We start from the raw sequence: 10,837 nt of genomic DNA on the forward strand, positions 1-10,837 counted from the left end.
CTGAGCACATTCTAGTAATTTTCCCAAAAATTGTATTATAAAAATAAACAAATGAAATCTAACAGCACGGACAGCACAGCACATGTTGGAACTTTCAGTGAGCAGCTGCACCTGCTCCCTATACACACACCTGAGACCTAGTAACACTAACGAGTCACATGACATTTTGGAGGGAAAATGACAAGCAGTGCTCAATTTAAACATGTAGGGATGTAGTCTCTTAGGGGTGTACTCTGTACACTTTTGTTGCTGGTGGTTTAGATATTAATGGCTGTATATTGAGTTATTTTAAGGAAAGATTAAATTTACACTGTTATATAAGCTGCACGCACACTACTTGTCATTGTGTCAAAGTATCATTTTGTCAGTGTTGTCCCATGAAAAAATATACTTAAATATCTGCAGAAATGTGAGGGTTGTACTCACTTTTTTGATACACTGTATAGTTTGTCCTGTCTCTGTAAATGTAGATTTTCTCCTATTACATTATTAAATGACTTTCTTATATCTCATATATTCTCTTTTTGATATTTTTATCCTTATTGTTTAATAAAATCATTACCAGATTAGTTACCAGAATTAATGGGTTCTGGGTCAGGAGTGCTGATGTGCAACACTCAATGGTGATTTCCTGTCCAAACATACCAAAAAAAACATAATAATTACAAGCTCAATTAAAATAGGTGGGCTTGAACATGGATAAGACCAAATGATGAAAGACATTGGCCATCCATTCCTTGAGTTCAAGAGTCTTTTACCAATAAGAAATAGAACAATGTACAACCAAATGGAGTAAAAGATGTGGAGAACAGCTTCAGCTTTAGTCTAAAGACTCAATTTCAAATTTCTTCACAGTAAATCCAGCTGTAGATTCAGTTGCTGCTCCATATTCAAACAAACGTTCTGAGAACTTTATCAGAAAAACTATTCTGATACTGGGTTGTTTCTCTCATTATTCTTAAATCAGAACTAAAGTCTAAATTTTGGAAACATTCTTTTCAGGTTTGGATCCATGTTGACATGATTAACATGTAATTCCTACATTTTTTATGAGCTCTGTCAATTTTATATTTACTATAATGAATTCAGATTGTAAATGTGTTAAAAACCCTGAAAAACACTGAACTCTTTGTCATGCTCATGAAACCAGTTTAAAAGGCTTAAAGTAGCTGCTACAAGATTGGTTTACTGTGGGCATGAAATGATTAAGATGCCTAAATCAATTGGTAATATTGGGTATAAATGTTGTATAAAAGCATTTACAACTCCTCTTCCAGTCTGGACTACTGACACAAGGCAGGCTGGGTCCATGGATTAATGCTGATTGGCTCTAAATTTGGTCCCTAACGTCTATAAGTCTCAGCAGAAATCCAGAACTGCCCAGTATTGGTGAGCATATGTCTACTTCAACCTCAACTTTTAGTTCTTGGTTTATAGATTAGAACCTGACATGATCTTCTGCTGTTGTAGATCATACACATCAAGGTTTGACTGGTTGTTCATTCTGAGATGCTTTTCTCATCTCCTCTATTGTTCAGAGTGGTTGTTCACTATTGATCTGAGTTACTGTAGACTTTCTATCAGCTCCAATCAGCCTGATCATTCTCTACTGACCCTTTCTTAACTCACTCCATACAAATCTGCTGATTTAAATCAGCGTACAAGCAAATAATGTAATTTATTGCTACGTAGCTCCCCTTACAGTCTAAAGCTGCGATTTTAAAATAAAACACTACATAATATTATTCGAAACCCAGAGCAGATAAAGTACAGAAGTGAAACTTAACATCTGCAAACGTCTGTTAAGAAGATATTTCCATAGACAGAAGACACGCTGCACTGAGCGCTCCATGCTTCAGTGCTCTGGGAGTGTTTATAGTCCTGTGAGTTTAACACTTCATGACTGAGAGCTGCTACAGCAACTTCTTCACCCACAGCAGCCATGACTTTAATCCCCATCTTCATCTGGACCCTGATCTTCTGCTCTCAAGGTCAGACCCTCATTCACCTTCAACTCTCACACCAAACTATCCTACATTAACCCTTTATTAAACACTTTACATCAACTTCAGAAGAGTCTTAAATGTGGAAATACTTCTACTGTATTTCTGTTTCTCCAGAGTCCATAGGTCAGGTGACTGTGACTCAGAGTCCTGCAGTGAAATCTGCTCTTCCAGGAGACACCGTCACCATCAGCTGCAGGACCAGTCCTGCTGTTTACTACCACAGCTATTACAGCAAGCACCTCTTACACTGGTATCAGCAGAAACCTGGAGAAGCTCCTAAACTCCTGATTAAATTTGTGAATCAGCTTCAGTCTGGTTTTGCAGCTCGTTTCAGTGGTAGTGGATCTGGATCTGACTTCACTCTGACCATCAGTGGAGTCCAGCCTGAAGATGCTGCAGATTATTACTGTCAGAGTTATCATAGTGGTGATGTGTTCACACAGTGATATAACGCCGTACAAAAACCTCCGTCACTCAGTCCGGCTGCACAGAGACTGCACTGCTGCAGTGGGATCTCCTGCAGGTGCTGAGTTGGAGGAAGTGAAACTGCACAATCACACACTCTGTGGAGGAGAAACACACACACACACACAAACACACAAACTCCCTACTAATCATAAACGTCTTCATCAAAAATACTATTGCACTATTGTGATGGGCCTCGCTATTCATTTTTAAATCAGCTTAAATTCTAAATTTTTGGAAACATCCTTTTGAAATTCAGATGAATGTTGTCACGATTGACATTCTATAATTCCAGAACATTTTTGAATGATTGTTAATAATGGATCCAATGTGTAGTGTCATTCCACACACAGTAAACCACCTAAACATGTCTGAATTATTACCACAAGGCTGATAAATTCACGCTATCGTCTCAAAGTTCTGTTTCCACCAACTGTGAGTCTCAGCAGAAATCCAGATCAGTCAGATCAGACTATGGTTCTCCAGTCTTCAGTGGTCCAGTGTTAGAGAGTCTCGGGTCTCTGCAGCCTCAGCTTTCTGTTCTTGTCTGACAGTAGAGAAACTCAACATGATCTGTTCTTCAGCACAGAACTGAACTAAATTCTTCAGGTTCAAACACCTTAATCTGCTACAAAATCCAACTAACAATAAAACACTGGTTTCAACTGAGAAACAACCAAACTGATCCCCGTCTGTCTGTCTTCTTAATTAAAGAGCCGTTTAAAGACAGTTTTCACAGATTGTATCCTGTGTAATCTTTTAACAAACATAGATGGATTTAAATCCAAATACCTGGGTTATTCCATAATGCAGACATGCAGATATCATCATTCTTTCCAAAACAATACTGACATATGAACTTGACAGCCTAAGAAAAGGGGTTGAGAAAGGTCATGCTTCATGTCTGTATAGTTTTAGAGGCTACAGGATCATATAGGAACATTTCTTACCTTCTCTGAGCAAAACCTGTTGTAGATCACACACCTCAGGGTTATATGTGCTTCACCCACACTGACCATTCTCCACTGACCTCTCTCATCAGCAAACTGTTTCTAGCTAATCACTCCATGTTTCTCCAACTGAAACAGTGGCATTAATAACAAATGATCATATGCAGCTCCTCCAACATTATATATTTTATGCTATAATACTACATAATGTTGCTTAGTTGCAGCCAGTAGATGATGTAGAGAAGAGCAGGTTGTGGTAAAGTTGTGTAGAGAAGATATTTCAGCCATTAAGTGGTAACTTAGGTAAAATCAATACATACCAAGAGATTTTGCACTATTTCATTCTCCTAACTTTGCAGCAACAGTTTAAGGACGGCCCCTTCCTGTTCCTTATCTGACCTCAAGTGCTTCTAGAAGAATGTTCCCATAAACACACTCCTAAACTTAGTGGAAAGCCTTTTTTTTTTAGAAGAGTTGAAGCAGTTATAGCTGTAAAGGATGGGCAGATTTTGTATTAAACCCTGTGAATTAAGAACAGGATGAAATAGAAAGGATGGAAAGTTCATAAGCGTGTGAAGACAGATGAGTTCATACCTTTGATAATATAATGATTATTAATAGTGATTATTCATATTTTTAATAGCTATTTATTTTAGCAATTATTACTAAGACTCGTCTCGAGGTGTTGCATGACTGAAAGTCAGATTTGCATGATCAGGAATTCACACACTCTCAGAATAGAGCGACTGTGTGTGCAGATGTTCAGCGTTCCCCAGAGAGCAGAGTCAGTTATAGAGCAGAGTTATATTAGTTTCACCATCATGAAGAACCAGCTCACACTGATACAGTCAGGGTGGGGTTCAGTTCATTGAGGGATCAGCCCTCCAAATCTCTGGTCCTAGACTCCGCCCATAAACCATCAAATTATTACAAGAAAGTCTTTAATCTTAAACATGTAAGAGTTTATTGGACACTCTGATCAATTAAAATAAGAAATTAAATACAACTTTATATATTTGGCTTTTATTTTGATTTATCACTAAAACATAGAAAACTCCAAAAATGTTAAATATGACTTTTGCCATGTCCCTCAGAAGCTGAAGAATGCTGCACTGATCATTCTAGCCAGATGCTGCCGGTCACCATCATTACCACCCGCTGCACTGCACTGTCCACTGTGGATGGTAATATTAGTCTTCTATGATGTATTTCTGGTAAACACATAAAACTGTGAATGGAGGAATATTAAATACCCACACAACTTCAGAAACTGAATAATGTCCCATCAATCTGCTCCACTATCAGACCTCACTCCAACTCCCATAATTCATGTGAACAGACTTCAGACTCACAAGATAACACCTCACAAGTTATACAGATGTGGGTATTCCCAGGCCTCTTCTGAGATAGCACTTCATAACAAATTAACGTACTTCTATCCCATGACTTTTAGCATGTTAATGTAGAAATTATCAGAAAGCTTGTATCTGATTTTAATTATTATTAATTATGTAATTATATAATTATCACACAGATGTTACAGAGGTCTCAACAATTTTCATTAATAAAAATATATAAACTATTATTTAGTTTTCACCAAAGCATTTCTAATATTTACTGATGAAAAGAAGATGCAAAGTCTGATATAGGAGCTCAAAAAAGACTTTTATTATGTATTCAAACAGAAAATGAAGCAAAAGACAAAAGTAATACAAAGTAAACCAGGTTTAAACACATCTAACACACAGTTCAGCTACAGACAGTGACTTTAATGAAGTAGAGGGGTGTATATCTCTGTGTTTATGTGTGTGTGTGTGTGTGTGTGTGTTTGTGTGTTTATGTGTGTGTGTGTATGTGTATCTCTGTGTGTGTGTGTGTGAAATATTTATTTAATATAAATATTTAAAATATATCAAATTAAAAAATGTTAATTCTTTTTTGCATTATATTAATATTTCATATTTTAATTTTAGTGTACTTTCATTTTTATTAACAGAGCATCACAATTACACAACTTTTCACTTAAATAAATTAAATTTAATTTAATTTAAATTACCGTCAGCTATTTTTCCACTTATATAAAAACAAGATACTGGAGGCAATTCATTCACTGCACAGTTACATTCAAATACTAATACATTAATTATATATTTTCTCTAATAATTCAATAGAAATTTATGTGGCACTTTAATTCTAGTTTGTCTAAGAACTAAAAGAAAATTTTTATTACTAGTATAAATTTTACTAATGAAAATACCATTATTTACATGCTGTAATTCTAACTTTATATTTAAATGCATAGTTTTTATTTTTGTTACACTAATAAAGAACTTATGTGCAAATGTACAATATTTAAGAATTTATTTAGATGTAAAAATTAAATTTTCCTTATTAATCTAAATTAGCACTGATAAAAACTCTTCCTCACATTAATATAAACCAATTATCCAGTTATATAAAAATAAGATACTGGAGGCAATTCATTCACTGCACAGTTACATTTAAATACTAATAAATTAATATTTATTTTCACTAAATCAATAAAAAAATTATGTAACTGTAATTCTAGTCTGTCTAAGAACATAAAGAAATCCTTTATTACTAGTATAAATGTTGCTAATTAAACTGTCAGAATAAAGTACCAATATTTACATACTGAAATCCTAACTTTATATTTAAATGGATTTCTTATTTTTGTTACTCTAATAAATTGCTTAGGTGCAAAAATACAATATTTGAGATTTTATTTTGATGTAAAAATTACATTTTCATTAAAAATTTAAATCAGCATTGATAAAAACTCTTCCTCACATTAATATAAATTAATACAAATTCATGAATTATTTCTAGTCATAAATGAATATTAAGTTTACAGTGTAAAATATACAGTAATTCTCACTGGTAAATGTTTCAGAGTTTAATTACTAGAACCAGCAGCATGTTCATTAGTTTAATATGAATTTCTGATTTTCTGAATGTTTAGATAAAAAATTACAATAATTAATTAAGAAATATTAAATTTAAATTTCCACAGAGCTGAAAGAAACTCTACTGAGTAAAACTCTTCATATTAACATTTAGACCCAGTGATTCAAGAAGATCTCCACAAGATACTGTCCTTCATTCATCAGAGTAGAATCAATAGAATTAAATAAACACAGAGTTAAATCAACTCTACAGATATTTCACTTCACTAAACTGCTTTAACAGAAATAAAATCACTCATTAAGTTCCTTTACTGCTGTTTTACAAATGTAGTCATTAGTTACTTACGTCCAACGTCCAGTTTAGTTCCTCCACCGAAAGTGTACCACAGTGATACAAACTCATTCAGCGTCCGTACAAAAACCTGCTGCTCTAAACACACCACTCTATACTTCCTCTACAACATTTTACACTGCAGTTCAGGAGAAAAGAGGAGGATTTACATGAAGAGAGAAATAGAGAAACATCCTGAATATTTCATCATCTTTTACAAACACATTTAACATTTTTAATCCTCAAATGTTCTAAACTGAGGACATGCTCAGCACTTTTCTCATTTTCAGACTGAAACTCATAGATTACAGACTCTAAACAAACAATCCCACCATTTAAACTCATACTGGATTCATCAATAGTGCTGAACTCAATAGATCTTAATGGGAAATGAATGTAAAAATCAATAAATAACAGAATGTATAGAGTTACTGTGTGTTCAGCTGCAGTGTTAAAATCATTAACCCTCAGTAGCCCACAGAGCTCCTCTAAAGGAGAGCAGAGTTCCACCTGATCATCATGAAGCTCCTGCTGATCCTTCAGTATAAAGATACACTTGATCAAAGCTGAGGAGAAAACTCCCCACCATTTAGCTTCATTATTAGAATTCCTTCATTTAGAGGAGGAGTTTTATACTAAACTCTGCTGCAGTGCTGTAATAAATTACAGTAGATGATGTAGAGAAGATATTTCCATAGACAGAAGACACGCTGCACTGAGCGCTCCATGCTTCAGTGCTCTGGGAGTGTTTATAGTCCTGTGAGTTTAACACTTCATGACTGAGAGCTGCTACAGCAACTTCTTCACCCACAGCAGCCATGACTTTAATCCCCATCTTCATCTGGACCCTGATCTTCTGCTCTCAAGGTCAGACCCTCATTCACCTTCAACTCTCACACCAAACTATCCTACATTAACCCTTTATTAAACACTTTACATCAACTTCAGAAGAGTCTTAAATGTGGAAATACTTCTACTGTATTTCTGTTTCTCCAGAGTCCATAGGTCAGGTGACTGTGACTCAGAGTCCTGCAGTGAAATCTGCTCTTCCAGGAGACACCGTCACCATCAGCTGCAGGACCAGTCCTGCTGTTTACAGTAACGATCGCTTACACTGGTATCAGCAGAAACCTGGAGAAGCTCCTAAACTCCTGATTAAAGTTGTGAATCAGCTTCAGTCTGGTTTTGCAGTTCGTTTCAGTGGTAGTGGATCTGGATCTGACTTCACTCTGACCATCAGTGGAGTCCAGCCTGAAGACACACACACACATACACACACACACACACACAAATTCACTACTAATGATAAATGACTTCATCAGAAACACTATTGCAATATTGGGATGGGCCGCTCATCATTCTTAAATTAACTTAAATTCTGAATTTTGGAAACATTGTTCTGAAATTTTGTTAAATGTTGTCATGATTGACATTTCATAATCCTAGAACGTTAATAATGAGTCCATTAAAAACTTTCCCCACACCAGTTCACCACCTAAACATGTCAGATACATTCACGCTATCGTCTCAAAGTTCTGCTGCCACCAACTGTGAGTCTCAGCAGAAATCCAGATCAGTCAGATCAGACTATGGTTCTCCAGTCTTCAGTGGTCCAGTGTTAGAGAGTCTCGGGTCTCTGCAGCCTCAGCTTTCTGTTCTTGTCTGACAGTAGAGAAACTCAACATGATCTGTTCTTCAGCACAGAACTGAACTAAATTCTTCAGGTTCAAACACCTTAATCTGCTACAAAATCCAACTAACAATAAAACACTGGTTTCAACTGAGAAACAACCAAACTGATCCCCGTCTGTCTGTCTTCTTAATTAAAGAACCGGTTTAAAGACAGTTTTCACAGATTGTAGTCTGTGTAGTCTCTTAACATCCATTAATGGCTTTAGATCCAACCACCTGGGTTATTCCATGATGCAGACATGCAGATATCATCATCTTTTCCAAAACAATACTGACATATAGACTTGCTAACCTATGATAAAGGGGTGGATAAAGGTCATGCTTCATGTCTGTATAGTTTTAGAGGCTACAGGCCTATAAAAGGACACTTGCCTGTTTTTGAGCATGCTTTAGGATTATCCCTTTATATTAAAAAGCCAAAGATTTTTGTCAGTTTTCTGTCTGACAATACACCACTAAATCTTGAGTATTTCTGTTTGAGCTTTCATGTTTGATAAGGAAAATTACTGAAAAGCAGAATTGTAACTGTAATAGAAAAATATTAAAAAATGAAGTAAATCTACCAATGTTAAAATATAATGAATAAAATCATAAAATTGTCTCTTTCCTGAACTTTATTTTAAAATCAACATTTTTCTAAATACAAATCAAGCAGTTCTTGTTCTCCAAGCCTTTAGTTTTGTTATGTTTGTCTAGTTTTTATGTTTGTTTTCAAACATGCAGAATTTGGGTTGATTCCTGTTACTAAACAGTAGAGAGAAAACAGGCAGCTTCTCCAAGTGTCCTGTAGGAGATTTCAAAGCCCTCAAATTTTCAGAATGTAAATTATTAAGTAAGTTATTTTACTGCAGAAAAAGGGTTTTGTATCACCTACACCTGTAGCTCGTATACAGGACGAGGGATTTTAAGGGGTTAAATGTTGTTCCTTTTATTTCTGCTTTTCTGATCCCTGCCTGACTGTGATGAATACATTAGTAATTTAATAAAGTTACAGTCACAGCTCAGCCAAGTGCCACTCGCCCCCTCCCTTTGCTGCTAGTTAGGTTAGCTTGTCTGATATCTCTCCGAGTTAGCGATGATTAAAAGGTGCCTTCACTGCTTTTTACACTCTAATAAACTCAAATTTTCCTCAGTTTTTAACAGATAGAGAGTCTGTTGTGCTGGATATTTTACTAAATACAGAAGATTATATAATCTGTATAGCTGTATTTAAACGGAGCTAATCATTGCTGTTACTGAACTGGATGAGTTTTAAATACACTTGTTAAGTAATGCAAGTCCAGTCTTCTGAAAGAGAGTAATGTTATAAATCTGTACTACAGTAGAAGTGGATCATTTCAGAAACTACCTCCTACCTGCATTACAGGTCACTTGCTTTAAAAGATTTAAATGTTAGCATAATTTAAATCCAACAAAACTTAAAGGCTATTATTTTAATAAACAATAGCAATAAATAATCTCAAAATAACAACAAATATAAAGTAGAAAAACAGTAAAACATATGTAAAACATACTTTTCATATGACAAAATTTATTAGACTAAAACTAGACTAAAATGTGACTAAAACTAGTAATATCTGATAGACTAAAATGTAACTAAAACTATTATACATTTTAGTTAAAAGACTAAGACTAAACCTGTCAAAATGAACATTGTGATATACTCTTGTGTTTTGCTTTATGTACTTGTCTGCATTCAGGGAGGGAAATAATAATTTGAGTAAATATAATTGTATTAATTGCTATTGCAATTTAAATTAAACAGACAAATAATGTAAAGGGTCTGAATTTTTTTGTTTGTTTATATATTTGTCCCCTTGTACTTGTTTTAGGGGCCAAACATGTGGGGGGGTTCCAGACCTGTGTAGATGTATAATGACTTTTTAAAATTAATTTAAAAGCTGAGAGCAAAATTTAAGAGCACCTTTTACCCACCTGGCAAGATGTGAACATCCTAGTGTCTGTCCACAAGGCTCTGAGCTGCTAGTGATTTTGGCCATAGTTCCCTTATTCTGTCACTTATGAATAAAAAGAAACCTTTAAGTGTAGCAGAAAGTGGTTTGATTTATATCGTGATATATATATCGATATCGGCTGATATGGAAAAATATATCGTGATAAAAAAAATTCTATATCGCCCAGCCCTAGTAACAGTAGTAACATAATGTATTACTGAAACACAAAACTGAGATAACTCAGCCAAATTAAATATTTACATTTTACTAGAAAGAAAAATCCATTAATTAGACTGTAATATGTTAAAAGATCACTAAGTCATTTAGGATCCAAACACTTAATGATGTGTATATTAGTGATATTTAATGAGAAGTTGCGCATGAATGAAATGCGCTACACCATTGCTTCTGGTTTACTGCTTTTATCCTTCCTCTATATTTATAGTGCATTAAAATAAACACACTCTTTACTGTGTGTATATATGTGCTGCTGCTGCACTGCTGAAAACTC

At 34.8% G+C, this 10,837-nt stretch overlaps 2 gene segments (V, D, J or C); both read left to right on the top strand.

Moving 5' to 3' along the window:
- Window positions 1-1,728: 1,728 nt before the first annotated feature.
- LOC125799178 (immunoglobulin kappa variable 1-39-like) lies at window positions 1,729-2,554 on the top strand. The segment is given in 2 exon segments: window positions 1,729-1,991; window positions 2,121-2,554. Coding segments are annotated over 2 exon segments (381 nt in total).
- A 4,892-nt stretch (window positions 2,555-7,446) lies between these two features.
- On the top strand, window positions 7,447-7,992 carry LOC103026392 (Ig kappa chain V region K29-213-like). The segment is given in 2 exon segments: window positions 7,447-7,546; window positions 7,676-7,992. Coding segments are annotated over 2 exon segments (366 nt in total).
- Window positions 7,993-10,837: the final 2,845 nt, after the last annotated feature.

This window comes from Astyanax mexicanus, chromosome 2 (assembly GCF_023375975.1).
Source record: "Astyanax mexicanus isolate ESR-SI-001 chromosome 2, AstMex3_surface, whole genome shotgun sequence".
NCBI lineage: Eukaryota > Metazoa > Chordata > Actinopteri > Characiformes > Acestrorhamphidae > Astyanax > Astyanax mexicanus.